General features: G+C 30.2%; 2 protein-coding genes across 3 annotated transcripts; one reads left to right on the top strand and one right to left on the bottom strand.

Moving 5' to 3' along the window:
• The first annotated feature begins 342 nt into the window (after positions 1 to 342).
• Positions 343 to 2,762, top strand: LOC107173772 (uncharacterized). Its single transcript, XM_015524436.2, has 2 exons — positions 343 to 501; positions 2,070 to 2,762. The coding sequence occupies exons 1-2, from the start codon at positions 484 to 486 to the stop codon at positions 2,364 to 2,366; spliced, it is 315 nt and encodes a 104-aa protein (XP_015379922.1). The 5' UTR covers positions 343 to 483; the 3' UTR covers positions 2,367 to 2,762.
• Positions 2,763 to 11,123: 8,361 nt separating this feature from the next.
• On the bottom strand, positions 11,124 to 14,997 carry LOC107173760 (uncharacterized). Of its 2 annotated transcripts, none has more exons than XM_089224546.1 (2): positions 14,825 to 14,997; positions 11,124 to 13,260 (listed from the first exon to the last, which is right to left on the bottom strand). In XM_089224546.1, the coding sequence occupies exon 2, from the start codon at positions 13,183 to 13,185 to the stop codon at positions 12,595 to 12,597; it is 591 nt and encodes a 196-aa protein (XP_089080672.1). In that variant the 5' UTR covers positions 13,186 to 13,260; positions 14,825 to 14,997; the 3' UTR covers positions 11,124 to 12,594. The 2 variants fall into 2 exon arrangements, with proteins under 2 accessions (XP_089080672.1, XP_089080671.1); XM_089224545.1 differs by lacking the exon at positions 14,825 to 14,997 and adding an exon at positions 13,352 to 13,666.
• Between the last annotated feature and the right edge of the window lie 3,445 nt (positions 14,998 to 18,442).

Raw genomic sequence — 18,442 nt, 5'->3', positions numbered from 1 at the left:
GAGCATTTTTTCGACTAGTTATGCTGTACACAGACACAAAAAAAAAACACATCATTGTAAAATCAATAGATTCATCATTTCATTCAGAATCTAAAATATGCAGTCTTTGTATACAATACCAAACTATATGCATTTTCCATTTCAATTGGAAGCCGTTGTAGTAGAAGGTGAACACTGAAATAACATACATAATTGATAAATCGTTGTATACAGGTATATGTCACAAACCCAGTGCACAGAATTATTAAGAAATACGCGCATCATCGCGTGCGAAAAAAAATCGGTCACGTGCGGTGATGGTCACAATAATACAATAATATTATGTTATGCCAACGATAATATAATTCTTATAAATACAGTTGTCGGGTACGCCACTACATCAGTTATCAATATTATTTGGACGACAGCACTCTACCACTCGTCATTCGCCTACAACATTTTATACTACTCAGTTTTAAAAACACGAACAAATTCACTCACAAAATGAACACCAACACTATGGTAAGTCGAAATTTAACACAACCTAATATTATGTTATATTTTAATATTATTTTCATCTTTACGTCCGTTCGCGATTGGGATAAACTAAATATCGATAGACATTTTATTACATTTATATTTTACCTACAATATATATTATTATATGTACTGATCTACGAAAATTTTTTGAATTTGACGACAATATAATATCGATAAATTATATTCTTTACGAGTTTATTAGGCAATAAAGTAAGTACACTGCGTGGGTGATTTTCCAAATAAACTCAAACCCATTTTTACCCTTTAATAATAAGTTAATTCAAATTCAAATATTTGTAATTTACTAATTTATACATGTATGTTTAAGGATCATATTTTTAAATTTTTCATGAAACACTCTTATCGTTATGTCATTTGAAGGGAGTTTTGTGACCATACCAATTTTTTTTTAATGAGAATCACCCTTTTTTCTTATAAATTGTCAAGCAGATGAATTTTTTGAAATTATTTGTGTATTTACATATATAAATCGAAATAAGAAAGAATAGCTTTTGAGTTATTTAACATTGCATTGCAGACTAATAATAAAAGTGTTGAAATATAATAATATTTGGGTTATGTGATGATTTGACTATTTAATTGTTAAATACTATTAACGTTTTATAATTTTTAAACATTATCTAAATTAAATACTCATCATTATAACAATTTTTTTAAGTACTATTATCCTATATTTTTAACTTCAAAACTACTCGTTAGAATTTTTACTGATAGGTACTTACATGAAAATTTACAAAAAAGTCATCTACTTGACAATACATTTGTAGTAAAAAATATTGGTTCTCGTTTGAAACAAAAATTAGTTTGTATCAACACATAATGAGAATATTTCTTAAATAGCATAAAAATCCAAGTATTGTAAAGTATAGTCAAGTAAGGAGCTTCAAAAGCATTATACCTACAGAGTAAAAAATAGAGCAATCGAGTATTTAGTGGATCACTCTGTTTAGACAAAATGAATGATGAATACATGAATATAAATGAAAAATTAGCTAAATAAAATTGTAATTGTAATAATTTTAAGTAGTTTTGAATTAAATGTACATTTTATAAATTTTAGTTGATTTAGAAATATTTTATTTTTATTTTTATTATGGTTAAAAATTAAAATTGAGTCATGATAAGAATTTTGTGTATTATTTGATAATTGCATGTACCTATATAATATAATGTTTCTTAAGTTAAATTTCAACCTTACATACATAACACATAGGAATTTTAAGCTATGTATTGGGTGCTATCATGGTTTTAGATTGTGAAGCGTAAAATCTAGATCGTCGTAAAAAAGAAATCAAAATTTGACATGGTATTCTCGGAAAATACTAAGTGAAAAAATAGACGGAAGCAATAAAATAAATTGTTAAAATAGATCAAATTTAAGAGTTTTCACATGCAATATGTAGAAAAAAAATCAATAATTACACTGAACTTTGACTATATAAATTATAAACTTACCTATACGACCATACCTTTTTACATACTATAAAAACACATAACTAAATACATACTAATTTTGTTCTTTTCTATAGCCACTGTTTGCGCTGGTCGCCTGCTGTCTGGTCACCATATCCGTCGCCGCCCCGTCAGGTTTAGTCCCTGTGCCCCTAGCCGCAGCAGCACCTGTCGTGGCCACCTCCGTCCACCCTGGAGTGGTCACCGCCTACAGTTCGCAGTACGTGTCTAGAAACTACAACGGGATTGCCGTGACACCCGCCGTCGTCCCTTCCGCAGCCATCGTCGCCTACCCTGCCCCAGCACCAGCACCCGTCTACACACCCACTGGACTCGCCTACTCAGCACCTCTAGCTCAAGACTATCTTTTCTAATGATGACGACGACGACCCTCTACCGCAGCGTTTCTTAAACTTTTTTATCCACGGAAACCTTTTTGATGTTCACTTTTATCGTGGAACTCCTACTTTTTTTTTAGCTTTTTAGCTTTTTTTAGGATTATTTGTTGCAAATGAATTATAATATTAAGTAGAAGTATAGATTATTAAATATAGACTTAGCTGATAGATTATTCCATATGAATTATACATTATTATTTAATATATATGTAATTTTCTTGAACATTTAAAAAAAATAATTCAAGCTTCGTGGAACCCTGAAGTAATCTACGCGGAACCCCAGGGTTCCGTGGAACACAGTTTAAGAAACGCTGCTCTACCGTACCAAATATATTGTAAATAATATCGCATAAAATATACTATTTCCGCAAATATTGTCTAAATTATAATAATATTGAAATTATTGATTGCAACAGTGTAATCTGAAGGTTTTTATTTTTCAACTTTTGATTTTCTTGGCGACGAAGCAATCTTTTTCAAATGCCAATTCATGTCGTGGTAGGTAGTACAATAGTATTAAACACAATCATAATCCGTTTCCGTTTTCGTAACGGAACAATGCTAAGTACCAAAAAATTAGTTTTTCAATTGCTACTTACCTGCAGTTACCAACATATAGTACATAAGTTTTATATAGTTCCACGTGCACGGAAACGAAATGTCATAATAATAATATAGTTACTCTAGATCGACTTTGTTTACATTTTTCTATACTTAATAATAATAATAATATGTGGTGTAGATATAATGATTATTAACTATAATAATAACGTAAATTTGTGTACCGCTATTGCTCATCAAAAAAAAAAAAATAAAAAAAAAAATATTAAATAATGACATGCTACAATAATGTGTATTGTTATTCTTTTTGAACATAATCAATTGAGTCACATTATTTGTAATATTTATTTTTATTTTTTTTTAAATCAAATATTAACAAAAAATATTACTCACACTTTGCACTGCATATTAGCATCATTATGTGTTGTTCAGAATCAAAAGGATAATCTCTAGAGGGTAGAGGGTTGGGATAGGTTGCCACTGACACTTTATAGCGGTGGCAAAGATATCGTATTCACCCCCTCCCTATCATCTGTCTTAAACTCTAATTCATATTATATTACAAAATATTTACAACACATTATTTTCAAGGCAAAATGCCCGAATGTTATTTGTCTACACTGTGCGTTTAATATAACTACTATTCGTCAATTATTTTAATATTTTATTAAAAATGGGCAATTAACTTGAGTTAGTTAAATTAGTCAATGTTCAACACAACGTTGATTTTTTAATCCAATATAGTTAGGTACCAAATAATATATAATATGACGGTCAACACCAAAAGTTAAATAAAATGTGTTTAGTGTTTAGCACCTTTATGCTGCAATGAGTAGTGAGTACGCAGATTAAAGACCTATTAATAATGATTAATAAACCATACACAAAACAAAATTTTAGTTTTAAATCAAAATTTATGAGCACGTTTGATCAATTAATAATGAAAATAAAATAATATGATAAAAAATAATAATAAAATAATTGCAACATAGTAAATATTGATTCCATAACAATATTAAATTATCGGATTCTTAATAAATGGGACCCATGTTTGGTATAAAACAATCAGCATTTATTAACATAATAAGATATTATTAGATAAAATTTAATCAAGTCACCTAGCACTCAATTAAGTTGTGTTGAAGTTTTGTTTATAAAGAAAATAAATTATTAAAATGAACTGTTTAATTTATGTTTTTAGACTCGTAAGATTATTAGATAGCTTGATTTCCCATCCAAAATGTGTATGGCGTTAACACAAACTCAATAAAAATTTACGGTAAGTAATACATCATTATATCAATAAAATAAAAATAACTTTAAAGAGCGATTTCTGAGAAATACAAAATACATCTCTTACTAGGAAAAATAATTGAAAAAAATATAACAAAAATGGCAAGTGTGAAAAGTTATTGTAGAAACAAAAATCGAACAGTTTTTAGATTTAGCGGAAACAAATTGGATTCGTATAATTACTTATCAAAAAGGTCGTTATCTACACGGAAGCCATATAACAGGGTATAGAATTAAATTTTTCAGTATTATAAATACTGTCTGTGCTTTTAATATTAATTTCTGTTTCATCGAATTGTTTTGCGTAAACTGTATAGGCTCGTATATAATATAATTTCGATGAGAAAATCGAGTGAATCCCAATCCATTCTTCTTGTACACATAACTAAAGTACACCAACGGACTAATCCGAAATAAGACGAGCAGGTAAGTGGATAACGCTGTTTAGTGAAACACTGTAATGGATGTGTTAATTTCGAATTCAATGGTATAAAATCTTGGCATACGAAAAACGATTCTGAACGAAAGCGGTCAGCCTATAATATTACCAAATAGATATATTTTATGTTATATTATTGTGATTAAAGTCGAAAAAATTGCGTTTGACAATATCATTGTGAGTGTATAAAATATAATAACATACCCACTCTATGTATATGTTTCAAGTACGCGAAAATAATATTTTTAAATTACAATAAAATAGCTAAAATCATTATTCTTGGTTTAAGTATGCAATTTCGTCCGAATTTTGGATTTATAAATGTTATCAAAAAAATTCAATATTGAATGCTTATAAAAAAAAGTCGTGTCTATGTATTTTTAATATTTTTCAACTGCTATTATAACAATATATTATTATCAGGAACACTTTTTAAGCTTATTTTTGACACAACGAACAAAATGTTATTGACATTTATAGAAAAAAAAAACTAAAAATATTTAATATTAAAAATGTCAGTGAACAGCTCAAAATGAGTCAAAATCTTTCTTCATTTTATCAAGTAATTATTAAAAAGGCGGATAAGTCGTGGATATCGCTCTGCTGTACAGTAGGTTCAAGTGGGTTACTGTAATGGATGGAATTAAATTTGAATCCAATAATATTATATCATTATTGTATACGAAAAACGATTCTGAGCGAAGACGGTTTATCTGTCTAGGATATATTATATATAAATAATTAAAAATTAAAAATCTTAGATTTAAAAAGAAAATTTTTTATGAATTTCTAGTTTGAAATAATTTGCGCATTTTCGTGATTTTCGTAAATTTTACATATGTTGTCAAAATTTAAAATTTGAATGCTTGTAAAAAAAGATTGTGACTACGCATTTCTTTTATTTTTCAATTGCTATTGTAAAAATATGATAGGAGCCATGTATTAAATTTTCAAATCTTAGATATAAAAGGAAAATTTTTTATGAATTTCTAGCATAAAATAATTTATGAATTTTAGTGATTTTTACGTATGTTATCAAAATTCAAACTTTGAATCCTTGTAAAAAAAAAATTGTGGCTATGAATTTATTTTATTTTTTAACTGCTATTGTTAAAATGTGTTAGAAGCCTTGAACTAAATTTTAAAGTTTTTCTACCGAACAAATAAATTTTTATCGATATTTATAGAAAAAAAAACTATAAAAGTTGAAAAATTAAAATGTCAGTAAATAGCTAAAAACAAATCTAAATATTTTGAAAATGTTATCAAATATAGAAAATGTCTATATAAACATTCTAAGAAAATTTCAAGTATCTGCGGTCATTGTTTGAGACTTTTAGAGTTACACCAAAACAAGAAAATCACTAAATGTGAAATCCAGTGGAAATCCAATGTTGTAAACATTTAAATTTCAAATGCTCATAAAAATTTAATTTGAATTTCCGGTGGACTTTTTATTTGTGATAAAGATTGACAAACTTGTAAGGAATCTTGTATTAAATTTTTAAATCTTAAATTTGAAAAGAACATTTTTTATGAATTTCTAGCTTAAAATAATTTGCGAATTTTCGTGATTTTTACGTATTTTGTCAAAATTCAAACATTGAATGCTTGTAAAAAAAAATTGTGACGATGAATTTCTTTTATTTTTCAACTGCTATTGTAACAATATGTTAAGAGCCTTGTATTAAATTTTCAAGATTTTCTACCCAAAAAATACATTTTTATCGATATTAATTTAAAAAAAACTAATAATGATCGAAAATTGCATATACCTGTGAATAGTTTAACATAAGTCAAAAAATTTTAAAAATTGCATGGTGGATAGAATATACTTATATAAACATTCGGTGAAAATTTCATGTATCTATGGTCATTCATTTTAAAGTTACATCAAAAACCAAAATCGATTTTGTCGAAAAATGAGTGTGCGTAAAATTTCCCGTTTTTCCCTTAATTTTTAGTTAGTTTTTATCGATTATTTAGAAAAGTATTAAGAACCCCCCAAAGTACCAACTAGATTCACTTTCTGATCGAACGAGTTACTGAAGTCAAAAATCGAAGCATTTTTACTGCCCCAAAACGTGATAACAGACACAAAAAAAAAAAATTAATAAAAACACACATCATGGTAAAATCAATACATTCATCGCACCGCTCAGAATCTAAAAATTAAAAAATTATATTTTGTAAATTCCAAGTATCTATCTGTTATTCGTTTTTGAATTATAATAAAATATGAACATCATGAGAAATCGATTGATTAGCTTTTAAAGTTTTAACTAACATACAAATTTAATTTGACTTTCCGTAGATATTTATTTTTTTTTGTCAAAATTCTAACTCGAGACATGCTTATAAAAATTTATTGTGGATTTACGATTTTCTTTTAACTTGTACTGATAACAATTTTTGAAGAACCTTCTCAATCAAAATATCATGGATATACGATAATTTTTTTTATTTTCATTACACTAAAAACCAAAACCGATATTTTTGTTGACCAATTTTGCGAAAAAATTACCATTTTTTCTTGACCCCCCCGGGTGCTTTTGAATACTTTTGCATCTACTGAAAATTTTTAATTTTGACCTCCTGAATGCACTAACTAATTAACTTTCCTACCAGAAAAGATACTGAAGTTGAAAATCTGGAACTTATTTTAAAACTTTTAGTCATAGATATACCTAATTACACTAATTAAACATTTCATACTCGGCGAGTTTCATTTTAACTACAATTTTTTGTTAACATTTGATCTTGAGCAATGCCAAATACCCGTCCACTCCAAAATTAATATTCAACCTGCATAAGGTAACTATTATTTATTATTTATTGCTTAACTAAATATCTTTAGCCAAATTTGTAATGGCACCCGGCGGGTATTACACTACGCTTACACCCTAATTCTTTTCCAATAAAAGCGAAATTAGTACAATTCCTGTTTCACCAAAGTCCAAAGCACGCTTTTACCCTAAAATATTCTGGTAACAAATTATCTTAATTTTTAGGCAATAGAATATTATGATATTAATATATATGTATTAATGTTTCATTATATAGAAGTGTTTTTTCACGAAAATACATTTTGACGGAAACAGGAATTGTACTTTTTCGTTTTTGGCGGAAAAGTGTTTTTCATAATCACGGAAATCAATCAACCAGTTTATTTGGCAGAAAAATGCCGTACTTACTCGGACTACTTGCGATGACGCATACGCACCTACTTGTATGCTTGCACATTGTCTCCGGACATTGTCTCTGGACATCCGGTCATCTGCAAGTTGATAGTTACGTGACATTCAATCGCTAATTGCCACTCTTTCCACATCCACCGCACTGCCACTGCATTTTTCACGGCTTTGGCAGCCTCAGGTGCAGCTGCAGTCGATGTTGTCCACAGATGTCGAGACCGTGATAAATCGCCAGTGTTGGTGGTTTCGTATACACCACCAGCGGACTGCCCGATATCCAATGATGAGTGTTGTTCCGTTGCGGTCTCTGTTTTTTTTTTTTTGCGCCACTGCGTCGACAGGGATCGATCAAAAGTCGATTTGGAATCCAGGGATAAAAATCCCTGAGAAAATAAATCCCCCGACGAACGCCCCGGAAAAAAATCCCCAGATTACATTATTAATCGCATGAAAATGATTTATGTAAATATTTTTTACAAATAGGTATATTTTATATTACACGTATCATTCAAAAAATTAATATATATAATATGTATAGTACCTTGAAATAAAATATTACGTTTTCTATAATATTTTGACGATAATTTGTAATATATTAGAACTTTAAATGTTCAATTTAAATATAAATATTCAACTTAAATTCAATTAACTATCCGTGATTGTTATTATCATTATTATAATAAAATTATCAAAATGTTTTTAAATACTACTAAATATTAATTTGTTCAATGATAAATATAATATTTAATATACCTATTTGTAATTCAATTACATATTTAAAATCATTTTCATGTGATAGTGAGTAAATCTATTGTAATCTCGGGATTCCGATTACCATCGTTTTTTTTTTTTTATCAAAAATCTATATTATATAATAGAACTGTGACTATTTTTAGAAGAGATATGAAAATACGTTATATGTAGGACCCATGAACGACTGTTGCACGAGTGCGAGTGATACCTGCAAACTTTGCAGATTTTAAAATTTTACAACATATATATATACATATTTATGGTAGCAGAAAAAACTTTGATGAGTTCACGTGAATCGTAAAAAGTATGTGTTTGTTATTTTTGTTACTAAAATAAATATACTAACTTTTCGGGAGTAAAAATAGTTACATGTTACAATATTATAAAATATGCACACATCACATGCAGTGTGTAGAGAAAAGAGAGAAAAATAATTTAATAAATTGTATTTAGAAGCCAATTATTAACAGTATGTAGATTCTGAGTGTAGCAAATATTGTATTTATAATGATGGGTTTTTTCGTCTGTTATCAACATTTGGAAAAACTAATTTTATTTTTTGGTGTAACTCAAAAACCAATAACCGTAAACACTTTAAATTTTCATCAAATATTGAAATTAACGTTTTCTATAAATGTCAAAATGTTCAAACTGAATTTTTTGAGTGAGTTATGGTCTTGAAAATTTTTATGCAATAAATATATTATACACAATACAATATTTTGTAAATATTATTAAAATTATTATCGTTAAAAACTTTTAACTTTCATCAAAAGGCTGAAAATTCAATGCTAATTAAGTTTCTCGTAAGATGCTTTAATAGCATCGAAAATGATTAAAATAGCAGTTCAAAAATATTAGCGATATATAGGTAACATTTTTTTTTTATATGCATTTTAAGTTTATAGATTCATGGCAAAATTTGTCAAAATCTCGAAATTTTTCAAATTATTTTTTCATAACTAACATTAGAAAATTTTAATAGAAGATTACCAGCAAGTCTTTCTACTTTCGAAAAAAAAAAAAAAAAAAAAGGAATGTAACAAAAAATTAATTTGAACTTAGAATTCAAAATTATAATGATATTTAATATTCAGCGATAAACTGATAAACTAAGGAAAATTTATTAGGTTGATTACTTTTGATATTTTGTCGTAATTCTAAACGAATAACCGTAGGTACTCACACAAATGTAAATGCAATACATATTTTCTCGACATTCCAGCTTCAAACTACATATTAATACCAAAAATATAAAATATAATAATTATAAAATATAATATATTATACCAAATTATTGTTATCTACAGATTATATTATACAATTTAAAACTTTAATTTAAATCTGTCCAATTCTGTAAACTATATTCATGCGTAGATATATCATTCTTATAATATTGCTAATTTACGATTGTCTCTTACTCGCTTATGTCCATCTGTTGTAACTGATCCATCAGACAAAGGGGCTATCCCGTCTCTTGCTATACTATAAATCGGAATCCACGCCACCTTAGTGTCCTTAAGCTAAATATTTGTTATAGGTATGTATAATTCCTAAGCGCCTATACCTAATCGATAATAATGGAATTAAACCAACACAGGACCTTGACATGATGATATTGAACCGTTGAAGGAATATCTGCTCGATTGCTCGATTGCATCGTCGTAAAGTTTATTTTCATTTAGATTTAACTAATTGTTAAAATAATACTGTAAATTATTTCCTATAGTACCTATAGAAATTTGTGTATGTACTACTCACTGTCAAAAGATGCCATCATAAATGTGAATACAATTACGTATAATAGGTGCGCTGCAATTATTTAGAAAACCTACCAGAAAAATATTGAGTTGCATAAAAATTTCCGGTACAAGTTATAAAAAAATAGAGATTTTTGAGCACAGCTTACAACCGGCCAAATATGCGCAAATACGTATATCTATCCCCCGAAAGCATATAATTATATTATACTATTTAAGCGTTTTAAAATTACCTACTAATACTATTATCGTCCTGCAAAGTTCAATAGTCACTGCAATCTTCGTCGTGCACTGAATGTCTGACACTGCAGTTTAAAAAAAACAACATTTATATCATATAAAACATAAAATGACGTCGAGCTCATCCTAAAATGAATTTATATAAATAAATACATACAAATTATAGGTACCCATCTATATGACATATATATTCAAAGATAATATCGTCTAAATCACTATACGAGAAATAAAAACCTATGTCTTATTTATGGAATATATTATGTTAATATTAATAATTCATCATACTATAATATTTATAACGATCGGTTTTTATTCTCGAGTAGAGGTACCTATCACCTATGAACCAATTAATAGAATTACCGCACACGTGGACTAAAATTATAAATAAACAAAGACCAGATTCAGGACCTAATTTCAAAAAATTTAAAACAGTAATTTTATATCATAGAATTTATTTTTATTGTTACATTTTTATGGACATCTATTTAATTCGTACGAAACACATTAAAATCACTCGATAATTGAGAAGTATAGTAATTGTTACGTGGAAGTTATAATATATTATATATACTATGAAGGGTATAGAACATAGATTAATAATAATGTTTCATATATTTCAGTATAATAAATCTCTCTTATATTTTTAATATTAATTATTATTTTTACTTCAAACTGTGCTATTAAAAATATTTAAAATATAGTCACATTACAAATGTTTAAATGTATGTATAAAATAGAAGTATAATCTTACCATGAAAATCGTTTAAGCCTAATAGGTACATAATAACATATAATATCGTCTAATGCACTAGATTTCAAATAGTATACGACTACTACAAGGGTCAAAGAATATTTATATGATCGAAAATATGGGAGTAGGTATGTATAGTGCACACTATTCAATCTAAATTACAATAATTATCACAAGTAAAATATCATCTTGAAGGAAGCCTTTTTACCACAAAATTAAGAAATTAGTTTTATAATTATATTTTTTAAATGTTTTTTTTCGCCCATAATATAAATGGTAAAGTGATTTAAATTCGTAGACCGTTTTGAAATATTTGTTTTTATCCACAGCTGTAAAAGCCGTCCATTTGAATATATGTGTATGTCAGAAAATCTCTACGAATCAAAAATCACTTTTGGTCTAAAAACATGTGAAATACGTTTTGTTATAGGATAGATAAGATGATATTCCAATAAATAATATTAATATATAAATTAAATAATTATATCACACGAGTGTACGAAGTACGACGTATAGATAGGATATATACCACTAATGGGTAGTGAGTACTATTCAGTAAATCTATTTTTAAACATTATACATATGAATAATAAATCTAATTCTAATTTATCGGGATTCGGGTCATGCATGAATTCTACCGATTTTTTATCGAGTCCGCCGAGCCTCAAAAATTTTATGTGGATACAATATAAATATTTTAAACTGTAAGGCGTATTGGTATAGTCAGTCTGTTATATATATATATATGGTATATAGGAATTTTTTTTTTTTGATTATCCATCACATTTCTACTAATTTATACATATAAGATTCAGCGAAATCGTTTTAAGTCGATAATGTTACTATTATTATACCTTTTTGTTTCAAATCAAGACAGTTATGAATGCGTCCAATATTTAGGTAATAACTCCCGCGTGTTGCTGTTGCGTTGTTCCAATGACCAATGACGTGAATGACGTGACGGCATTTTCAAATGATACCTAGGGAAGAATGGCGCTTGACGTCCGATGACCGTGGTCGGGATGGACGGGATCATACAAATGGTAATGATAGAGACGGTGTTGGCTGTGAAGGCGGCCGGGAAACGTGACGATTGGAGGTGATCGCAATGGTCGTGTGTGCAGTGATTGCCGATAAGGTTCATGCAGTGGTTGTCGATAGGGTTCCAAAGGTGCTGCGGGTACAGCGATAGAACGGCGGCAGGAAATCGAGTTCACATCATGTAGTTTTTTGGGTAGACGGGAACCTTGGACGGGATCCCGGACATGCCGATGACGTACTTGTAAGTGGTCGGTGGTCGGAGGATGGTCTTGACGACTCTCTTCTTGCTGCGGCTCTTGCGCTCGCTGCCGACCATCCGGTCGATGACGGTACGCAACGATAATAACCACTTGCCTCTGTGGCCGCTTCCGCCGCCGTCACTGCCACTGCTGTCACTGCTTCCACTCCCGCCGTTATTGCTGTTGCTGCCGCCGCCACCACTGCTGCTACTTCCGCCGCCGCCGCTACTGCTGTTGCCGCTGCCACTGTGGGTCCTCGACGATTTATCGCCGTAACCGCTGTAACAGCCCTCGTCGGCGCTGCCGGACGACAAAGAGCCGTTGACGCCAGTTTTGCTGAGACTATCCGGGGACCAACTCTCGTAGTCGTCGTCTAAGTCACTGCCGCCGTTTCCACTTGAGCTCGAGTCGCCTCTACTTCCACCGCCGTCTTCGTACATCACCATGCTGCGGGATACGTAAGATCCAAAATTGCGTTTTTCGTCCATCGATGGATTGTTGGCCTGGTCACCGTTGCTCGGCATGTTCAGTGATGCTGCTGAAGTAAATGCGTTCGTCTGCTGAAGTGCGGGCTGCGATCAACGACCTGACACTCGTTACTGGAACGGACGGATTTCTGTGAGTGATCGTTATAATAATTAAGCTCGTCGTAAATAATAATAATATTATTATTATTATTATTAGACATACGGCCTATGAAAGGGTTTTTGGTTTTCGGTTTACCGCTGCAGCGCACGGCTATGAGTGTATGATAATATCGCGATAAGTACGTATTATATACGCGATATTACGATGATGTGCCGGTATAAATTAATATTATATCGTATATCGCTGCAGAGTGGGGTACCGGGTGCGAATGAACGACTTGAATGGTCCACGCCGCCGGACGCACAGTCTTTATACGGCCGGCGCCAGCCGTGTGGCACCACGTGAACCACGGCCCACACGTGACGCGCACCACCGGTACAGGGCACCGCGATGCTCAGACGCTGCGCATAAATTCACGTCACCGTACACGTGACGCATGCTCCATGACGGCCACGAGGTACTGGCGACTCACGTGTGCTGTAATTATATTAATGTATTTTATCGTTTTAACATTATATAAACCGTCGCCCACCTATGCTCATTCCGCGCACGTGTGCTCTACCGACGCGTTGCGTGTGACTCCTCGCGGCAATGACGACCAATGGCAATAATGTGTATACCAGCTATGGTAATAGGACTACATATGACGTGATGTGTGAAAATCGTGTTATCCTGTACCTATATGAGGCACCTTCGTTCACGCAGAATTTCGTAAAATTCTGGGACACACAAGTGCCTAAAATATTGCTGTAAATAGTCGAAGGCTAATATATATGAATTAAATGCAGTATAAAACTATAAAACATTCAAAAAATGATTTTAAAATATCAAAAAACGCGATATAAATCCTGAAAATGCATTAGAAAACCTTGAAAATTACATTTTAATCTCCAAAACTACAGTATAAAATGCGCATTGTAAACGCCAAAAAATGCATTTCAAAAATCAAAATTAAAACGTATGACAATCTGTCAAGCGTTGTATTAAGAAGGGCACAAAATAGAAGCTCACTCGGCGAGCGTTCAAAGTTTCCAAGCGTACTTTCAATTCAACCCAATAAATAATTATAATTCCATATATAATTTATGTACAATATAACTATGACCTGTGTATAATAAAAAAATATCTTGATATCGACAATCATAACTATATAATATGCACTGCTGCAGGTTACTAACGGACGGACTGATGAAACAGGGATATTAGGATAACATAATATGTTTAGTAACCTAAAACTAAATTTTTAATTATTTTTATTCACTTATAAAAATGTATAAGAAAAAAATTAAATTATAATTTATAAAATTTGTGTAAAAACTTTTTAATTAATGGAGGATGATGAAAATAATGAAAACAGTTATGTGACTATTAAACATTTACATAAAAACGCTAAAAATTTAAAAATTCATAAAAAGCATAAAAACGCAAAATAAAAGATCCTAAATATTAAAAAAGCTAAATCTTACAATAAGTTTACGAAAATTGCATTTTTCTACGATTGTACCTACCTACAGCTCTTAAACGAATTCTCTATTACTCGAGAATTCTGAAAAATTACAACTTGAAAGTACTTACTTAGAATGACCACGGTGGACGGTACCCTTGCTCCAAGGAAGAAGGGAATTCGTTGCAGGAGAGGTTTACATCCCAAGTGCGTCTGTAGTTTTATCAACGAATTCGATTGAATTTCAAGAGTACGTCATTAGTGGTCCCGGGTCCGTAACCAATACTTTTAGGAAACAGAGTAAACAGAACCGTGGCGATGACAAAAGAACTTAACAGTTGTATAAGAAATTTTTATAAAAACTACTGTGGGAATAGAGAAGAAACCACATTTAATTTTAAAAATGACAAAGCGTGAGTGCGTGACTCATTGAAGTCAAATAAGTATGAGTAGTAAACTGATGCGCGATATGGTGCATTAGTGCCATAAATCATAATAGAAAAGTGTAGTTACTATTGTTTTCAATTTTCAAAATAGAATGACGTTCAGTTAATTTAAAGATACTAAAATATACATAAATGCATTATTCAAAATGAGTACACTTACCTAAACTTTAATGTGTAAAAAAGAGTGTAAGCCAAAATAATATAATAAATTACAACGACTATACATTATTGTGGTGCACTGAGGGTAACTTAAATGAACTGAGACGTATTCAGACTTCAGACTTCGTTAAAAATGTGATAACGCACTATAAGGTGATGTTTAATCGAGTACCCTGTCAGCTGTCATTCATCAATAAAACATAACTGAAGACATTACAACCTAAAACAATTATTATGTATAAGCAGTGGCGTATTTTCAATTTTTTTATGGGGGGGCGGGGGGTCTAAATATTAAGTATAAGTTTATAATATTATAATAAAATACATACGAGTCTACTATATCGTCTATAATATATAGCGTACTAATATAATTATATAGGTATATTGTATATTACGTTGTTATTGTCATTGTTGTCGTCGTCGGATGGCGACGATGCGATAAAAAAAAATAACCAAAGGTTAAACCCAAGTTATGGTTAAAAATATTGTAATACAAACATTAAAACACATAATATAAATTAATATTATTTTTCTCGATACCATTACGTAGCAAGCTAATATTATAATCTTTTAAAATTTTTTTCTGGGGGGGGTCGAGACCCGGGGACCCCTCCCCCCCCGTAAATACGTCACTGTGTGTAAGTAACGAAAAATTTGTTGACATTATAAACGGAGGTTGCAAAGCAAAGCTGCAGCTGGACAACTATAAAATTTTACTGAAATAAAATCCGTCATAAATAATAATAAATTAATAAATCAATCTTACATTCGAAATGTTTTATTGAATACAAATTTACACTATAAACGTAACGTTATTATTAGTTTTCTATATAGTACTATTTTTCAATCAAACTATAATTATAAATTTATATTTTGCATTACCCGCTGTATCTCGCGGGTCGTTGTATAAAACTATAAAATAACCATGCTATATATCTGTATGACAAATTCTAAACTTTCCCGCCTACATTGGACACTATACATTGAATCCCAGACGGAATTTTCTTAAATTGAAAAGCCACTGCAACAGCCTCCGACCCATTTAGCATGTTTTTTTCCTATACATGTTATTTTGGCGTATATCATTCAAATATTATTGATACCAAATTGTTTATTATATTTTATACTACCTACCTACTAAACGGAATTGGAACACGTGTACTGGGTAACTGCAATGTGTTCACCGATCACGTTAAACGGTGGTATATCTATGAAAGGCCGTATATATGTATAATCATACATATAACATGTTATACGATATACACGTTGTGTCGCAGCATCTATACTATACGCAGAAAGTAAGTCACCGGAGATACGCACGTTCAATTTAAACCACCCTCTCTGATTGGTTCTACCCACGAGTAATGGGGCGCACGTGGTTTGTGAAAGCATGCAATTTCATGTGCGCGTATATTTTTCGCATAAACTTTAGACCAATTGACGTGTAACAGCGTGTTCTATTCTAGTTGCGGAAATAATTATGAAAACCATATTGTATGATTTGCAGACATGACCTACATATAATATTTTAAGGGTTACGAGCAAATTTCCGGATACAAACATTTCCCTTCGTTTTTCGGTGCATTTTTAGGACAAACATTGTCCGAGTATACTAATAATTTATAGATTTAATTAGAGATATTACGGTCTTGAAAAAAATTATTCTTATTCCTCGGTAGGTAAGCAAATAATATCTAATGAAAACAATTCTTAAAAAACCCTAAGACATATTATACATTATACTTATTTAAATGTGTACCTATAACAATCAAATTTTCGAGGCAATCATTTTTGAGAAACGGCCTAATATTCATATCTATAGACAGTCATTTTATCACTCAAAAAAAGTTCAATATTAAACACATATAATAAAATAAGTTGCATCAAGTTCACGACCAAAGTTAATAAATATATATTGTGTAAATCAAAATGACTGTTAAGCCAAAAACAACGACCTGTGGAATTTCGACCGAACTATAATATATTATTTACGTACCTACAACATTATTACCTACTGTAAAAAAGTTTGTTTATTCGTGAACAATTCTAGTATTATTATATACCTATTCTTGTATTAATTTAATTTAATTATTATTATATAGTTTTTTTTACTCAAACCATGCAGGGCACGCATCAAAATTACGCTTCCGTTTCATACCTCCCCCTCTATAGAAAAAAAACAATTTAAATCTAAAAGGCTTACTGTTATTGATAACTATCCATCATCGTGTTAACTACAAATTAAAGATCGAGTTAATTGAAACCGATTTTAATAGGCATAGTTTTAACGTTATTAATTTCCGTTGGATAGGATGGCCTGTTGCCGATTTATTATATTTTTAGTGTTCTATAAAATTTAAAAATTATATTTTATATTTCAGTTGTCACCTAAAACTTAAATATTATAATACTTTTCCACTAATCTATTGCTCTACTCCTATTCCTATATTTAGGGGTGAGGAGTAGTTGATGTATTATTTTAACAAAAAAAACTTAACGGAAAAAACTCTACAGGCCTTGTTGAATTTTCAGATTTTAATACCGCACTTTTTATGTAAAAATTTTTTAAAAAAATACAGTCAACTATTAAACTAATATGATTTTTAATTTAATCTTAAGTAATAATTTATAATAATTTGTAAAAACACTTACATTTTTTTTTTATAAACCAATATAATATATTACCTTTAAATTTTGAGATATAAATATTAAAAAATGGAGTTTAATGTGAGCAGTAGAAATACTTCCATCTATTAATTAAAAAAACCAAATCAAATTTGTTTTATTCTACAGAATGGAATATTTTTGACGACGATATTTCAGTAGCACCGGTCACCGAGGATCGATGACAATTCAGCGCGGTCATTTTAGCGCACGAAAATTCAGCGGTGATATTTCAGCGCAAGACAAATCAGCGTATACGATATTTCAGCGTAAGACAAATCAACGTATACGTCATTTCAGCGCAAGACAAGTCAGCGCATCATGTTTATTAAAATATACCAAATTAATTAAACATAATAAATATAATAAAATACCAAGTTAAAATCATATTAAAAATATTATTTCAGCGCAACACAAGTCAGCGCGTCATGTTTATTAAAAAATTAAAATATACCAAATTAATTAAACATATAATAAAAT

Source organism: Diuraphis noxia, unplaced genomic scaffold (assembly GCF_037042655.1).
Source record: "Diuraphis noxia isolate RWA-SAM2 unplaced genomic scaffold, SU_Dnox_SAM2 contig0003, whole genome shotgun sequence".
Taxonomy (NCBI): Eukaryota; Metazoa; Arthropoda; class Insecta; order Hemiptera; family Aphididae; genus Diuraphis; species Diuraphis noxia.
This window is presented reverse-complemented; position numbering and strand designations above follow the sequence as displayed.

What these genes read in the sequence shown, in the direction of transcription:
- LOC107173760 (XM_089224546.1), bottom strand. Translation starts at nt 13,185, where the DNA reads ATGCCGAGCAACGGTGACCAGGCCAACAATCCATCGATGGACGAAAAA.